The 17,623-nt window shown below is 45.6% G+C and overlaps 1 protein-coding gene across 1 annotated transcript in view; it reads left to right on the top strand.

The window, feature by feature from the left end:
- Nucleotides 1-380: 380 nt before the first annotated feature.
- The window catches only part of GAP43 (growth associated protein 43), a 55,997-nt gene continuing 38,754 nt past the window's right edge, over nucleotides 381-17,623 (top strand). Inside the window, exon 1 of the mRNA XM_049824648.1 lies at nucleotides 381-482. Coding sequence (XP_049680605.1) covers nucleotides 453-482 — 30 coding nt within the window. The 5' untranslated portion in view covers nucleotides 381-452. The remainder of the gene's footprint in view (nucleotides 483-17,623) is intronic.

Here is a 17,623-nt window from a genome sequence, read left to right as displayed (position 1 = left end):
CTGCAGTGTCCCCTTCTCCCCCGTCGCCTCTTGTACAGTGGGAAAGTCGTTGGGTAATTGGGTCCAGATTGAAGATTTTAATTATTCATGAGGCTGGCAAGGGACTTGGGGGGGGGGGGGGTGGCTGCTGGGGTGGGGGTGGGGTGGGGAGGTGACGAGTCGGGGAGAGCTGGTGAACAATTCTGGGAAGGGTAGGGAGGGAGAGGCAGCGTGTGCATGTGTGATGAGCAATAGCCGTGGACCTTCCAGTTGCTGCTAACTGCCCTGGTGCGTGTGTGTGTGCGTGTGTGTGTGCGTGTGTGTGTATGTGTGTGTGAGAGAGAGAGAGGGAGAGAGAGAGGGAGGGAGGGAGGGAGGGAGTGGAGAGGGTGGGGGGGAGAGATAAGAGAGAGAAGAGGAAAAGGAGAGAGGAGAAGGAAGGAAGAAGAAGGAAGGAAGGGGACAATACGATCATGCTGTGCTGTATGAGAAGAACAAAACAGGTAGAGCTGAAGATTTTTGTATTTCTTTCTGCTAAGAAATCTCCCAGGCTGCTGGGTGTCCGTGGGGTGTGTGTCTGCCTGAGCGTGTGAGGGGCTGGGGTAGGGGCTGGGGCGGGGGGGGTGGGGGGGAATTTCGGCTGCTTTCAGCAGACGTCTCTTTTGCAATTCTTTAGCATCTTGCGACCGAAGGCTCTTTTCACACCCTGCAACATGACTGTTTTGCCTTTCCGGGGCTGGTGATGTGGGGAAGGGGGGTGGCCTACGTTCACATTTGGGGAGCTACCAGAATCTCCCCTCTATTCTTCTTATTATTTTTTAATAGTGGGCAGATGTATTGCCTAGGATTTTCTGTCTGTGGTTCTGAGGGTGTGGATTTGGGGGTGGGGTGGGGGGCTGGGGGTGTGTGGGGGGGTGCGGCTGGCAGGAAACGTGATGAGATCTGGCTCTACCTTGGAGATAAAGGAAGCAATTCTTCATCTTATGCCAAAAAAGAAAGGATGCCCAGTGAGCCTTGATCCCTGGTCAGAACGCTCTCTATTGCTCCTGTCTCCGATGAATGGGAGATGCTTTATGTGCATGTGCTGTGAGGTGGCTCGGAGGACAGGTGCATTCATTTTTTTCGTGTTACAACAATCTGAGCAAGAATTAACCTGAAGCTTTTTTTATTTCAACCTACGCTATAGTGAAAAATCCAATTAATTAATAACAAAAGCATTAGCCAGGGGAGGGGGAGAGTCACCCTCTTTGCAATACCCTTCATAGTACAACCAGTTAGACAACTGTGCACCAGCTGGTAAAGAGACAGCGGACCACGCCTCTGTTAGCTCCGAACTCGGGTGGGATAAGAGAAGCTCACAGTGTGAACCTGTTGGAAACCAGTTCATTCTCTTTACTGGTACCACCTGGCTTTTCCGGCAAGGGATTTGGGATGACGAGAAGGTTTGGGTGGTGGCTAGTTTTCAGTGCCAAATTTTTTATGTCCAAAATGATAATGAAATTGAAAAAAAAGCTACTTGGATCGTTCCCCCCTCACCCTTCCCCCTTTTATTTTTTGTGAAAGCCCAAACCTGCTCCTGATTAAGAAAGCCTATTTTGGCTGAACCTCTTGGACTTCCTCGGGAGGATGCTGGATTTATGCAGTTGGAACTTTGAGGCAGGAGCTGGCCCCGGCTATCTTTGTGAGGCATTTTGGAAACTTCCCGGAATTATGCATTTGTAGGTAGCGACAAGGAGCTTTGGTCCTTGTTCTGAGCACAAAACTCAACTCAGTCTTAGGTATGGCACCATACTGGTTACTTTCTCTCTATATGCCTACATTTCTATATCTCTTACAATATAGTACTGCAGTATTCTGGAGCAATAGCCTATCACACTGATGTGAGTAACTCCAGTTACTGTAGAACAGCAAGGTGTTGAAAAAAAGCCCAGGTTAAAGTGTGTTTCTGAATGGAGATGTGTGTGTTATCAAATGAAGGAGCTATTTTGTAGAATAATGGGGAGGGGCAGGTGAACGGGATAGAAAGAGACCCTGCGTCATCCTGTGTTTTTCCCCATGCAGGTTTTTCAAATGCTTTGCAATTAATGGTACGCTCACTAAAATCAGGAGGGAGGTGGTGATGGCGGGGGGGGGGACGACCACGTTGCAGCCAGCCAGCAGAGCACGTTCAGCTGGCAAATATGGGATGAAAAGAGCAGAGGAGGAGAAGGAAGGCAGACAGGGAGGCAGAGTGACAGAGTGGTGGGCGGAGGTGCACAACAAATTTTATTATAAAGTAGGTAGCTCTGGGATTCTTTGGAGTCAGAAGAGAGCTATCGGGGGAGAGGGATAATGTTGCCCATACCATCACAGGTGCGGCATTAAAGGTCCTGAATAATACTCCGATGTATCTGTTCTTTATATCTCTACGGCTTTACTCCTGTGGGTTTGTATTCTGACATATTCAGAAATGCACGGCATGCAGGTATCTCGATTGCACATAGTCCTCTCTTCCCACTCTGTACATTAATCCACCGCATGGTACACACCCCTTTGCGCGTGCATGTGCAGCACACATCTCCACTCTCCGGTCGCTCGCATCCGTACTATACATATATGCACAAGCACACATGCACTCGTTCGCACATGCTTTCTGATCCTTATGCAGCCGTACAACCTGAATGTGCCTGCCCGTGCATCTTCGGTGGATGTTCCTGGGCTCAGAGCCCAACTCCTGCTCCTGTACCTGAATACACAGCACAGTTGCCAAACTGGCAATATAGCAGTTCCCTCAGCAAAGCTGGTGATACAGCAGAGGAAGCTTTAATTTGGAGCAGAGAAAGACCTCCGTTTTCAGCTTGTGCTCTTCCTCTGTCCCCACCCAGACCTTTCACAGAAAGAAAAAGATAGCATGGGCTCTTCAGCACAGGCAGGAGTTTCCTTCCCAAAATAAAGACAGCTCTCCTCAAATTATTTTTCAGGGGAAGCCCCTGGCGTCCCGCCTTTCTGGCAGCTAAAGAGCGAAATGTTGAAATTACAGGCTTGGGCGTGGAAGAAATCTCTTCACATTTGTGTCTAGGTGTGCCTGTATGTGTCTGTCCTCCCACCCCTCAAAGACAAATATGTTCACGCACTCGTACCTTGCAGATTATTCTTTCTTGTGGGTGTGATGCCAATGTGAAGAGTGAAGTATCTGACTGACTGTGCCCGCCCATGAGCGATGGAGATAGCTTGGTGGTGTCATTTCTGCCTACAGTTGGTCGCGGCTCTGAATCCGTGCCCACAAAATGTTCGGCTAAAAGGTGGCATAACCGAAAGGTTGGGTCAAGCAATTTCCGAAAAATTGAACTTAACCTTTACCGCCAGCGAGAGGTGCAGTCGGTAATACGCAGAGCTGGATAGTTAGATAGGTGGCTAGAAACGCAAGTGTTGCATGCACCACATACTAGAACAGATGGACGTTATGGGGGTATGTGCTCAGTATTGGATTGCATGAGTGATTAAACAATAACCCGCAAGCAGGTTTCCCACTTGTGGGTGAGATGAGTCTCATTCATCACCAGCCATATCCGACGGCTTCCCTCCCGATCCGTCCTCTCCTCCTCACCCCGGTCGGTGCTGGAGAGCCAGCGGCTGCAAAGGTTTAAACCTGCCACACCCATCAAATCAAAGGAGGGAGGGGGGAAGAGGCAGTCTGCATTTCTTTCGCCTTCCACACGAGCAGCATGAATAAACAGTGCTGTACCTCCAAAGATGCCGTTTAATGCAATTGGAAAAGGAGATAGCATTAGGGAGCTGTCCTAGCCATTACAGCCAGCCGGCGAGGTGTCTTGTCATTCCAGGAACTGCAGAGGTGTGCGGGAAGCGGGGGAATGGAGAAAAAGAGAGAGGGGAAGATGCACGCAGAGTTAAGGTTTTCTTGCCTCAGGATATTAAATTGTCTCGGACCTCATTTAGAATAACTTAATTATGCCGCACAATCCAGATGCCTCAAAACTTGCAAGGCGTGGTCTTACCTTTAAACACCAAGGTGGAGAAAGGAAAAAGGGATATTTTAAAGGAAAGGTGTCCACCCACGCCCCTCCTCCCTCCGCTTGCCAGCGTGGTGTAAATCACCACAGCCCATTGACTTCAGGGCAGAGGCACTTCATCTGCACCTGAGGAGAATCCAGCCACTGCCCCTGCCTTTCTGAGAGACGCTGAGCCGTTTCTGTCCTTCTTCCAGTAAACAATTGCTGCATGGAAGTTTAATTACTCCAGGTCCTTACTGTGTCTCTTCCTGGGGCAATACCCCTGGGATTTCTCCCGAGAAGGGTGTCTCCAGAGAAACAGCCCTCCCATCACCCTGTCCTCCTCCGCTGCCTTTGCTGACTATTAGAGACATTGATTTCTCCTAGATCGCGTCATGTAACTGTTCTTAATGGCACAGACAAGCCCCCTCCTAGGGAACTAATTGCAGGCAGAGTTTCCAGGGGGAGGACAGCCGTAATGCTTAGTGGGAAAGAAACTAGTCTGTTGATCCAAATTGCCTATTGCTGCTTGCTCCTGAATGAAAAGTCCCAGCAAAAACCAGTCAGGCAGTACCCACCAGTATGTAGAGGCATCCCTGCTAAGAGGGCTGCATTGAATCTCCAATCTGCCTGTGCCAGGCTGGACACACGTGTGCGACCCGAGGGACCGACATGCATTGTCTGAGGGCTTGTCCTGGCTCAATGATCTCAGAACTGCTTCTGCCTCAGGATAAGAAAATAGGCTGTAGCTCCAGACTTGCCCGTGCCATGCTGAGAGGGTGAGCATCGCTGGGCGATGAGGGGGACCCCTCCGCCAGTCATCTTGCTTTGACTGGTGAGAAGGAGAAAGTGCAAAGAGCTTTACCTCAAGTCCGCTCTCATTTCAGGCCAGCTGTCATGGATTCTGTGATGCCACCCCAGGATCTAGTAGCCGCTCTGTATAGATGTTCTATTTCCCTCTCCCCATTTCCCAGAGAGCAGGAATTCCCCACTGCTGGCAGCTGCCAACTTGCAAGGCCTTCTTGTGCTAGTGGGAAGGTGAACTGGGCCCTTTGCCCATTGCAAGATGAAAGCAGGACGATAGTCTTGCGTGATGTAAATCAAGGCTGTGCATACCTGCTCGGGTTCGCTGGCCTCATGGTGTGAGGCATGTGCTCCCCTCAGTGACTCTTGCCTGCTCCACGTGCAGAGGACATGGGGTGTGTGCGGGGTCTGCCTAGTCTGTACTGAGCAGGCACGTATATGCTGAGGGATCGGTGTATTAACAGGTAAAACAGCAGGCACAGCCTGAAGATTGCCTCTGCTTTTGGCTGAGATAGATAGTATGAAGCAAAAGCACCAAGTACATATAACCTGAGACCTCTGCATGCTCCCGGTAGGCTTGTGGTGCGTTACTGACTACTGTTTGCTCAGTCCATGCGTTGTTGGCCCATGCATCCTTCTTCTCTCTGTACAACTCTCCTGTTGTCCCCTCCTCCTGCACATAAATGACTTGCATCTCTTCTGTTGCTTCCTTGCTACACAGAGAGGGTTTTATTTGGATTTGAGAGTGAATGATAGGTCTGATGACAGTTCCAGGCTAAAGACACCTGGGGATGGGAAACCTTTTGATGGCAGCTCTCTGTGTTGATGCCCTTTGGAAGTCACTATGCGATTCCCCTGTTTGCTGTGAGTCTGACACGGCTCGGGGATAGATTTGGCAGCAGTCCATACCTGGCTGCAACTGAGCTTTGAAGGCCTAGTGTCCAGCTGTAAGTCAACAACCGTAGCCCAGTAGCTCTACGCAGGGCAATGCCGGGCTGGTAAGAGGAGGTCGATCACCCAGAAAGGCCCAGTGGAAGGTGTACATGCCTTACTGGTGGAAATACCAGAATACCTTGCTGTAGGAGTACCAGAGCAGGTATCCGGGTGAAACACCTTTCAGCAGCTGAAGTCCAAAGTCAAAGTCTGGAATCCATCCACATTCATTTAATCTATAATTCCAAGATCCTCCTGAGCACGCTGGGAGGTGACATGTAACCTCAGAGCTCTGATGGCCTCATGTGGAGAAGGTGTTTATATTTCCTTAGGGCTCTCTCTATCACCTGCTGAGTGTGTGTGTAAAAATCTGTGCCTTTTCATGGTTGCAAGCACCACAGGCCGGTAGTTAGTATATAGGAATTGGTTTCAGGAGAGCTGGTTTCTCTTCCTAGCAGTGCTATTAACCTGCTTTCTGACTTGATCTAAGCACAGTTTCTCTGCCTGTCATGGCCGTCTCTGCAAGATGCTTCTTTAATTTGGAAACTAAATAATTAGTGTGTGGAAAAAAAAAAAAAGGATTCAGATGCCCTCATGTGAGAGGTGCTTTAGGCAGGCAAAGCATTGCTTTATCCATCCTCAGTCACTCCTGCAGTGCTGGGATGTTTATTAGCCACTTGAGTTCCTTTAACACAAACCACTGATTTTCTCCCTGGACCCAGGCATTATTACTATGGGCCAGAGCCCGAGAGTAGGGCTACAACTTAGTTTTGTCCCTGCTATTCACCCATGTGCTAGCTCCTCCCCTACCATCATAATGATCCAGCCTGTAGCAACCTATGATATGCGTATGGGGTGAAGGAATAGTGTAATGCAAACAGTGATTTGGGTTTAATATAACAAAAGGAATTTGTGCTTTTGGAGTTACACTGATCCTTCTGCCTCCACCTGTTACTCATTTTGTCTCCTGTACCCATCTGTTCTGCTCCTCGCCTTCGTCCTGCTCCCTTGACCATGCAGTCCTCCTGCTGCTTCTTCTCTCCTCCAGCTGGGTACCAGCCCTCCATTAGGCTGTGCTTCTTGGGGACTCCTGCTGGCAGCATCAGCCACTACCACCAGGGTCTTATTCCCTTCACCCTTCCTGGCACTGGTATCAGAAGGGAAGCTGGTAGGAGGAAAAACTACATGGGTTCTTCCTTTGCCCTTCCAGTTGCTTTTGCAGCTTCCCCAGTTGTCCTCCACTTGGGCAGATGTCGCAGGTACTGCAAAGGAGCACCTATAGACAGAGACAGCAAAATGGTGCATCTTCACCTATCACGTTTTTGTTAGCAGAGGTAACAGGTTGCCCACCCCCAGCCCTGGGGAGGGGTATGGCTGCCATAGGAGCAATGCACACAGTACAAACTAGTATCACCATTCCTGCTTTCTTGAGGGTTCATACTTCTGGGCTTGTCCCTTGGCTCCTAGTGCCACATGGCAGGCTGTGCTCCGGCTGTCTTGTTGGCCCAAGAGAGGATGTCCTGAGCCTGCCTTCCTCCCACCAGGGTTGGTTGGCTTTGGTGCCTCGAAAGGGAAGCCAGAATGTACTTATAGTCTTTTAAATTCTAACCAACAAATGTCAGTCCCATTCATTACTCATCTTACTTCTGAAGTTTCTTGAATTAATTCCAGCCATAATCACAGTATATCTCTATTTATAGAAAGCTGGGACATCTCACAATATTTTAACATTCTCTCTGTAGGAGACACCTTTCTGTAAGGGCTGGTAATTAGTGAAGCTAATAGGCTCTAAAAGAATCCTCCCTTGGTTTGAATACCCCCAAAATTTAGGGGTGCAGCGGAGTGTGTTTGGATCTGAACCTAGCTCTGAAGCTAGTTTTATTCCACTCTTCTCATAATTGCCTAGGAGTGAAACTGTGGTCTCAGGAACATCATGGTTTTTATGAATTGGAATGATTTCTAATAATTGGTGGTGTTCAGAGTAATTTACAGTTTCGATTACTCTTATAATTGTTAAGACTATTATCAATTGGCATCCAGTTCGTCAGACTATTGAATGGAGTCTAATCCATTTATTTTATTAATAGTATCCAATGGCCTTATACATCTGCAATGTTAAGTACTCAGGGGTGAGCAGGTTGGGGCAGCATGGTACCATGCTTTGCTCTTTTTGCACAAGATGCCAGTAATTTATATTAGTTCAAATTGAAACCAGCAGGATGTAAACCACAATGGTTTTTGAACTGACCATTGTTGTTCTTGTATCATTCCTTCTTCTGTCTGCCCACAGCTTTAGGAGTAAGGTATTCAGTGGTGGATTTATAAATAATTTAACAAAAATCATCTAGGTTTGGAAGGGTAGAGATAAGCAAGTTATCACTTGCTGATTTGCTGACAGTAAAATTTGCAGCCATGTAGTTTCATGTAAGAGTGAAGTCCACTGCTGGAAATCACCTGCTGAGAAAACGCAAGGAGGACATCACCTGCTTGACTGTGCCTGAGAAGCATGGTGCAGCTGGGAGGCAGTACTGGAACAACAGGGAACTGGAATGATGGGGAACTGAGGCAAAGGGGCTTTCAGAAGCTGGACCAAAAGTTTTATCCTCAGCAGAGACACTTCACTGTAGACCGGAGAGCTGCACTGAAATGGCACTTGTGTTCCTCAGAACTGGGGGCACCTTTCTTAGGGTCAAGATTTTAATTCTTAGCTTGTTAAGTTGGAGTAGTCAGGCTGGCAGCTTGCAAAGACCTGGATTGCACAGGCTGAGTTGGAATCTGTCAGAATGGAGACTTTCCCTGATCAAAGATGAGAAACAGTGGTTTTAACCCTTCCTGCTCTTTGCATTTCCAGTGGAAGACCCAGAGGAACTTCAAGCCCTACATAGAGTTTTGAGGACAGACACCCGCAACAGAAAATTGATATTTAATGTTGACTGTTAAAATTGCAGTCAAAAGCATGAAAAGGATCAACCAGTCCCACCTAAAGCACAGGATCTGGCAAACAGCCTTTCCCTTGTATCCTAAATTCCAGTCATAATACCAGCTAGAAGAGATTAAATCCTAAGGAAAGGACAAATAGAGCAAGGAGAAAAGACCTCCCATCAAAATAACCAAAGAACTGAAGCTAACTGAAACCTCCATGAAGTAAACAGAAGTTGGATAACTTCCAGAAGATAGCTAGCAAAGTTAATATGTGAATCAGTACCAGAAGCTCCTTATGCTAAAACTAGATATGCAGCAAACAGAACCCTCCATGATGATGCCAGTGTACAAGACTGTGGAAGACAAAAAAATTGACAAATTAGTGAAAAATGAGACCTAATGCCTTATAGGAACTTTTAGCAAATCTTCCTTTGCAGTGCAGTTAATTCTTCCTTACGTTCTTTGTTTTCTTCTTTGGAGTTGTATGATTCCACAATTCAGGAAGAGATACCATGAGACAGTGCCTTATTTTGTAGAATTTCACTGCTTTTTAATTAGGGTGTGGCTGACAAGGGGTCTGAAATACATCACAATGTTTTACCGTTGTTCTGAACTGAGAAATAAAGGGTTGTTGTAAGTTGAACTACCTTCTTAGAGGTGTCTGTTGTAGGCTGTAGAACTTCAGAGCTTCCTTCCTTTCTAACTGTGGAGGTGCCTAAAGTCCTCAAATAATTACATTTAGACCTGCAAAATCCCCTAAACGTTTAAAGGCTGGTTACTGGCATGCCTAGATGATCCTGGGTTTTTTAAGCAATAATCAGCTCAATACCTACTTTATGGCTAAGCTACTGTGGGATCTACAAACCAAGTATTCTTCCAGTTGCTCTCCTTGCACAGCCAAAATGGGTAGGTTTGTCAGAGCACACAGGTCAAGTGTTCGCACAGAATGCATCCAAGAGGAAGGGAATGCACTACCTTCCTTTTATCCAGAAACACTTTGATTAAAGTATTTACCCAGAGATGTGGTGAATATACCATCTCTGCCTGAGTAGATCTGCACCCCCACCTCCCAGGAGATTGTGCTCTTAGGCTATAGAGTATACTGGGACCAGTGTTTCCTGGAGAAGCTGATCTATTTTGCACAGACAAATAAAATATTAATTGGGCCAGAGCAAGAGAGTGAGAGACTTATCATCCTGACTCTCTACCTTAGTGTTTATGATACTCATGGAGGGGAGGGAAGAGCTTTGGTTAAAGATTTACATCATACATTGTCAATAAGGCCAAAGCATTTTATGCCTGTCTTCTGTGTCTCCAGTAACATGGTGAACTGCCAAGTTGATGGCTAAAACCATTAATAGGAGCCACAAAGGAGGGAGATCAGGATCTAGGAAAAGGGCAGAACAAGTCAGGATGTACTGATGCAAGATCATTGTTTCGAATCATCCTAGCTTATTTACAAAGCTCATGGAAGCAATCTCTGAACCATGAGCTTTGAATGCTTTGAAGACTTGTGAGGGCTGGATGAGGTGTCAGAAGGCTGAAAAAGAATGGGGAGAAGATAAGAAATTACAGACTACTCAGTTTAACTTCATTCCTGGAAAAAAAATTGGTGGAAATAATCAAATAAAGGAGATTATTAGGAGCCAGCACAGATCTGTCAAGAATAGATCATGTCAAACTAATTTACCTTTCTTCTCTAACAAGCCTCGTGGATACAGGGGAAGCAGTTGTCATACCTTGTCATTTGTAAGGAGTTTGACATTATCTCACAGGCTTTTATCATAAGCAAAGCAAAGAAACACGGTCCAAAGGAAAACATTACAGCAGGGATGCAGAACTGGTGTAGATAATCCCACTCGATGAACAATTCTCACTGATTTCCTGTTGAAAACAGAAGACTCTATCGAGCGGGTTGCCACAAGCTTGAGCTGTGGCCTGTTAGTGCTTCATGTTTTCATTAAATACGTTGTACTTTATATTTTAATTTCAACCTGGATGACTATCTAGAGGAAGTGTTTTGTAAAATCTGCAGATGGCATGAACCAGGTATAGGCTGGTGGAAATTACTGAAATTCAAGACAAGCTTGTCAAACCAAGGACCTGGTTTGAACAGCATCAGAGCAAATGTAAAGTGCTCTCCATGGGAATGATTAATAAATTGCAGCCAGCTGTCCATGGAAGCCAACAGGCCAGCTAGCTATCCTTCAGGAGGGCAGACAGGGTCTCTAGAGGACCACAAATTCAGTATTAGTCTAGAACATCATTCTACTGTCAAAAAGCAAAACATCGTCTTACCAGGTTGTGCAAATGGCAGTATAGGCTGCAAGACACATCTAATAAGCCTTGAGCTCTGATGAATACATGTAAGTCTCAGCTGAAATGTCATGCCTTAGTCTTGTACTGCACTCTAAGAAAGTGTGGTCCAGTGAGAGAGAGTGCAGACTGGGGTAGTGAGCGTTGCTGGAAGTCAAGGGAAATGTAACATGTGAGGAAAGACTGAAATAATTAGGGTTGTTTAACCTAAAAGGAGTAAGGCTTAGAGGGGTCAGGATGCTAGTCTGGTAAGTGCAAGAAAACGGGAATAATCTGTTCTTCCTGTCCAGGGTGGATAAAACAAGGAGCAATGTTCTTTAATGGGCCGTCAGAGTGATTCGGACTAGACTTCAGGAAGAATCCAAAAGGATTGTGATGCACTGGAGTAGATTGTCTGAGAAAACTACGGCAGCTCCAATCACTGAAGGGCTGTAGGAGGTCCTTCTGGACCAGACGATGGACTAAATGGTCTCTTGTGCTCTCTCAACACTATTTTGTGTGATTAGTATCAAATATTCACTGGAGCAGGAACTGGACGCAATCTGTCTTCTTGCAGAAGAGTGCTTAACCAGTAGGTTATAAGGCTATATTTACTTCTGTGCTCTCTCTGTCTCTGACCTCATGCTTATTTAATTCTTCCATGAAAAGAGCCTAAGAACTTAAGAAGCAAAAGCTACAGGCAGCTTACTCTAAACAGTCTTCTGTAGGAGGAAGGTAAGGCCTCAGATCTTTTCAGGTAGAGTAGAGAGTTGAATCAACATCTCCCATAATTTAGGGAAGGTAGTTTCTCCACCGAGACACTAGGTAAATACTTATCTATTGCATGCTGTTAGAGGGGAACGATAGTTGTTGCCTCTTCCTGGGCAGGGGTTCAGGGCTTGGAATCCAAAACAGAAGATGCCTCCCTGATAACCAGAGTAAGATGCCTAAACCCAGACAGTTTAGATGCTGCTCTGTCTTCTGCATTTATTTATTTGGTGTATTGTGGTACTGAGGCGCCTAGTTCTCCCCATATTTTCTAGTGGACTTAAGACTATGGTTTCTGTAAGGCATCTCAACTTCTTCCTAAACTTAGTTCCAGCATCCATCTTCTGAACACGGACATCTGCTGGAACACCACACTGAGGTTCCCTTTTCATCATCCTCAGGAGAGAATTATTACAAGGGATTTATCAGTCGGTGGCTTCTTCTACCTGCCTGACATGAATTGTCTCAAAGCATTTATATGGCAGTCACTCAGAAATTCCCAACTGGAGTGCTGTACCCCTACTAGCACACACCTTCAGTGCTTAATCCCCTCTGCTCCCATTATGATGTGTCCCAGCGGTTGCTGGGAATACTGAATAAAACATGCTGAGATATAATATTCACCTTCACTGGATATATTCTCATACAGCAGAAGAGCCACTGCTGCATGAGAATATAGAAGAACTAAAGCTGACCTGTGGTATCTTCCATTACCACGTGCTGAGTCCATACAACCCTCAGGAAGATATCCTTTCTTCAGTTATTCCAAAGCCTTTATACAACACAAGAGGGGGAACAAGACACCCTGCCTATAGTCAGGATTACCCAACTTTTGGGGGAATGAGATAAATTGTAATAGTCAAAGACAATCTCTTCAACTACATCAAATTTGGCTGAGCTTTCCCTGTTTGGATAAGAATTTTCTTGGTAGGGGTCTTCTTCAAATAGACACTGTGGGGTTTTAATTTGTTATTTGGATGTATCTGCTGAGATTAGAGGAATAAAGCTTTGAAAGTGTAAAGAGTTTTGCAACCATTTAATAAGCAACAGTTGCGCCTTTATAATATAAGGAAAGAGAATGCCATTATGATTTCAAATGATGAAATTTCCTATTTTCTTCCTTTTTAGTTTATGTTTTTAAAGTAAGAGATTAAACACTTTTGTTAGGCATACATTGGATTTTCAAAGTCAAACACTTAGGATCTAGAGAATTAATTAAAATGGTTGCCTATCCATCTTTAATTTGTCTTCTCTCACATATAGGCATAATGACGTAGTCCTTAATTATAAGATCAAATACTGGTATATATTTTTTTCAATAGGATCCCTCTCTCATTCAGTGCACAGAATGGAATATACTTAGGGACTGAATGAGTTTTGCCATAAAGGGAGGTGTTTTCTATAGGTCTCCTGTTTCATTTACTGCCAGTGATGAAGGTTATGTATTGAATTGGGCGGGGGGCTGTTCAAAAACGGAAGAATGGTCTCATGTTTTGGCAATTGAATACTGCCCTGAAGAATTAGGCTTTTTCCTGCCTTTTGCCATGAGTTCCTATGTGATATGAAAAAGCCATATAAATGAGGTTTTTCCATGGGTGGCCACTAATTGGTGTGTTCTCATTTTCTGGCTTCTCTGTCTGAGACACCTGGGGTCCGACTTGCAGAAGTGCAGAGGCAGTATTGTATGGAGTTCTGCTCTCAACGCGCACAGAGCTGGGGAAATGTTAATCTAAGGCATTGCAAATGAGGGACCCAAAATTAGTGGGTGCTCTGGCCATTTTGACCTTAGCCTCTTTGTGTCTGATTTCACTGTCTGTAAAGTAGAGATAAGAACCCCACCTACCTCCCTGGGAGAACATCCATTAAAGCTCGTGAAGCACTGAGACATTACGGCAAAATAGCACCACAGAAAAAGACCATGAGGAAATTAGTATTCCGCATTCAGTGATGGGTTTGAATGATGTGTGGCAAATAAGGCACTTTGCCATGCCTGAAATTAGGATAACGGGAAAATACTGAATCGCTACCCACTCAGTGAGCTCTGTCTATCCTTTGTAGTAGCTGGGGTGGGGGAGACTTGCAAGAAAAAAAAGATACGATAAAGACTATTATAAGGCATATGCACAAGGGAGTCAAAGTGATGTTTCAGAGGTAGTCTCCATTTTACATTTTTCTACTTCGGTCTTTACTATGTGCCCAGAAAGATGCTTATAAGACAGGCTTTTTATGTAATACATGAGTCACGCTACTTTGTACTTGTGCCTGTGAACGATGGGTTGCAAAATAATTGGGCAAAAATGAGCCAAATGTGTTATCACTGAAACTGGTACTACACTTTTCACTGGATCCTTAATGAATAAGGTCTGGAACACTCTTGTTATTACTCTTTTTGTATGTGAGGAAGCTGAGGCACAGAAGAAAGTGGAATTATCTGCAGAAGTCATTCTGCCTGTTTTCTCTATATACAACCAATAGCTTTTAAACCAGTATTCACATGCCTTGCATGACTTAATCTAGAAATGACAGAAAAAGTATGGGTTTGTTCCTCTCTTCTTCCCCTCCCTTCCCCTCACCTGGAAGAAATAGCTTGAGTAATGCAAATCGTCTGTTTGCTTTATTTGCCAGTCGCTTTATATTTGTGTCTGTGGGAGTGGGGCATGGATCTGCCTACAGGACTCCACAGGAGGATCTCCTGAGGGAGGGCTGAGCTGGAGAGTTGAGGAAGCAAGCGCGTCTATGGTATCACAGGTCCTACGTCCCAGCCTTGGTGCTGTTCTCATTAAGTTCAGGCTCTCGGTTGTTGCCCTGGAGGATCTCCAGGTAGGGAGGTTGTGCTTGCGCCAGGAGAGGCAGTCTTGTCTGGAACATAAGCTCCAGACCACGATGGGCTTAAGAAAGAGGTCAGAGCCTTCAAACTGGGCTTAACAGGGAGCCAAAGAAGAGGCAAGAACCTCGGTGATAAACGGTCATCCACTTTTATTAATGAGAGCCTGCCTGCAGTTTCTCCCTAGTCTGAATACGCTCTTGTTATGGTGGAGACTGTGAATGTCTGTATTGCCTTCCTCAAATCTCTGGTGCATAAGATGGGATACGATTTTCTGGCCAGGCACAGGTGGGAATTTTTCCTACCATTGCTACATACGCTGGCTACTGATGAACTGATACGTTGCCGCTGTGTCCATGAATTATCTCTAGAAGAAAGTTTACTTCTCCCGGGGGGGCATAAAGCAGCCTAATATGCTCAAGGGAGAGCTGTTCTTAGCAAAGACTGAAATGGAAATACAGAAATCCCAGTATAGAAATTCAGAAGTCTTGGAAAAAAAGCAATTCATCAGCACTCCGTAAGCATGGAAGAAGAGTTGTGCCTATGTTTGTTGTTCCGAGATGTGCCAGCATGGCATGACACTGCAAACCCACCAAATCTAACTGCTGGTTATGGCTTGGAGCCTATGCCTTATGAGGATACCCTATCTCCTATTTTGAGGACCTTCTGCTGAGATTGCCCTCCATGGCAGCTTAAGAGACCCTCCTGCCACTCCGCTGGAGTTAAACCTCTGGCTGTCAGGACTGATGCAGAGTTGATGGTCAAGTCGGAGCGATCCAGAGAGATACTTCATGGAGGCAGTGTAGGTGGCCAAAAGAGAAGGTCGTGTTGGCAGGTCTGGAGGAAGGACGCTGTCCCTCTGCCAGTGACGAATGGAAGTGGAGAGGCTGTCAGCGTAGGGAAGAAAGAGACCTCGTTGCAAAGTGAATGTGGTGGTGTCTCTCTGGGCCAAACACCAATGTGGTGGTGTCTCTCTGATGCGTGTTTGCCAAGAAGGTAGTGGAAATGTAGGTTTTGTGTTAGCATTTGTGAAGTGGAGGGGATTTTGTAGCCCCCTACTGCTCCCAAATCAGATGGGGTTTCAGCGGACCCCCGGGGCAACCCCTGCTTCTGGCTTTGTCACAGAAGAAGCATACACTGCCACAGCACAGATATTAAGAGGGAGGCAGAGAAGGCACCGGGCTAGGTCAGGAGATAATTTTGTCGGAAACATCTACAATCGTGTGGCTCCACTGGCTGCTTCTCCCCACAGAAGGAGAAGCACTGACCACAGCAGGTAATACTGCAACTTGTAAGCACCCACTCCAGAACTGAAGGGGCTTTACCAAGCTAAGGTCAGCCTTCTCGTCTCACAAGGTGCAGTAAGTGGCCCCACTGGCAGGGCTTGCTTTTTTCTCTTTCTTTTCTGTGGTTCCGACCTGTCCCTGCAGAGAGCAAAATGTGCTTCTCGTTGCTCTGCCTCCTTATATCCAGGCCCATTCAGTTCCACCTTTCACATATGATTCATTGTGCCTCAGCTTTACACAGTAGGGTATCGTCGATCCTGATATCCCCAACCTGTAATTTTTCAACTTCTCTCTTGGGTACTTGCCTCTAAGCTTTTCCTGGTGTCAGGCACAGCAGACGACAGAGTATGCTGAGTACCTCTGAGGGGTACCATACAGAGCGATTCTGCTGTTTGGAAATTCGTTTATGAAAACTCCAAGCAGCGCAGAAATGCCTGGAGAAGCTAATCAGAATTGGAGATGGGCACAGTTTTTAAAAAAACACGAGTTTCGAGTACTGTGGTGTAAACAGGAGGTCACTTTGCTGCCAGTGGCAGTGAAATAGCACTCAGTTATACAGAGCACAGGAAAATGCTGAACACGATTTCTGTCATTCCTTTGCCCCACTTTTATCAACACCCTGTGCTTCTGCCCTGCAGCACCCCTGCTATTCCAGCTCTGATGTTGCAGGGTAGGCACCGAGTTGCTGAAAACTAGGCAAGGATATAACTGATCCTTTGAACAAAGTAATGCTCTGTTCAGTAGCTTTTTGTACATATTAAATGATTAAATCTTTAGGGGGCTTTTCCCTGATGTAGTAATTGTGCACTCATTAAATTGCCACATAAGACTTACTTTCTATTAATTTATTTTTTGCTAAGAAAAATGTTTCATTTTCCACTGATAATCCTGCCTCACCTGATTCAAGGATGGCCAACTTCTGGCTTTTACACCACAGGCAGATACTGAGCGATTGAAGTATGACTTCCACAATGGACATACGTCGTATTACTGACTGCTGATGTTAGGACTACTTTTTTATCAGTATCTCCATGTGGGAGGAAGCTCTCAGGGTCTTCTGAAGCCAACAGCTCCCCTACAAGCTCTGGGACTCAGCTGGGCACCCAGCTTCACCCCATGCCACACTGGGTGCTCAGACCCAAGGGAACCATTGCTGTTTTCTGCCTGGGAGCTACCTGCTGAAAAATCCCTCACCTTGGGTCACTGAGTAGAGGTTTGCCACTTCTTGGACATTGGAAGGTTTGGGGTTTTTTTAAGATGCTCGTGGGGCCAAGAGGTTTGAGCTCCCATAATCTAGTTAATTGCATTTTAGAAAGTGAAATCTGGGTAAAAGTTGAATTAACCCACATTACTAGGAGTGGAAATAGATTTAGGCTTCAGCTGCAACATGAGCTAGTATATTTGTGAAAAAAGACCACAGAGAAACTATGTTAGAAGAAAGTTATTAAGGCTGCTAAGTGAAGTATTAAAAAATTAGCCAATATTGGAAATGCAGTTGCCTGTTCAACCTCAGCATGGTCTCCTCTTGTGAATGTATTTCAGTACGCTTCTAATAACAGGAACACATCTTATTTTTCTTTCCAGGGATTCCTATGGCATTAAGGTCACAGAATGGACAGTGCTTACCTAATGAGCAGTTATTCAATATTTTGTTCTCTCTTAGTAAGTCAGCGTGTGACCCCACAGCTTTGCTCAATAAGTACTATTCAAACTCTGCCGTGACATCAGAAATACTAATTTTCTCCTGGGCTGTCTTGTGATTCTGAGCACATCCCTAACATTACTTAGTAAATCTTTGCAACACCCATGTGAGATGACCGAGT

The sequence above is a fragment of the Accipiter gentilis genome, chromosome 21 (genome assembly GCF_929443795.1).
Source record: "Accipiter gentilis chromosome 21, bAccGen1.1, whole genome shotgun sequence".
Taxonomy (NCBI): domain Eukaryota; kingdom Metazoa; phylum Chordata; class Aves; order Accipitriformes; family Accipitridae; genus Astur; species Astur gentilis.
This window is presented reverse-complemented; position numbering and strand designations above follow the sequence as displayed.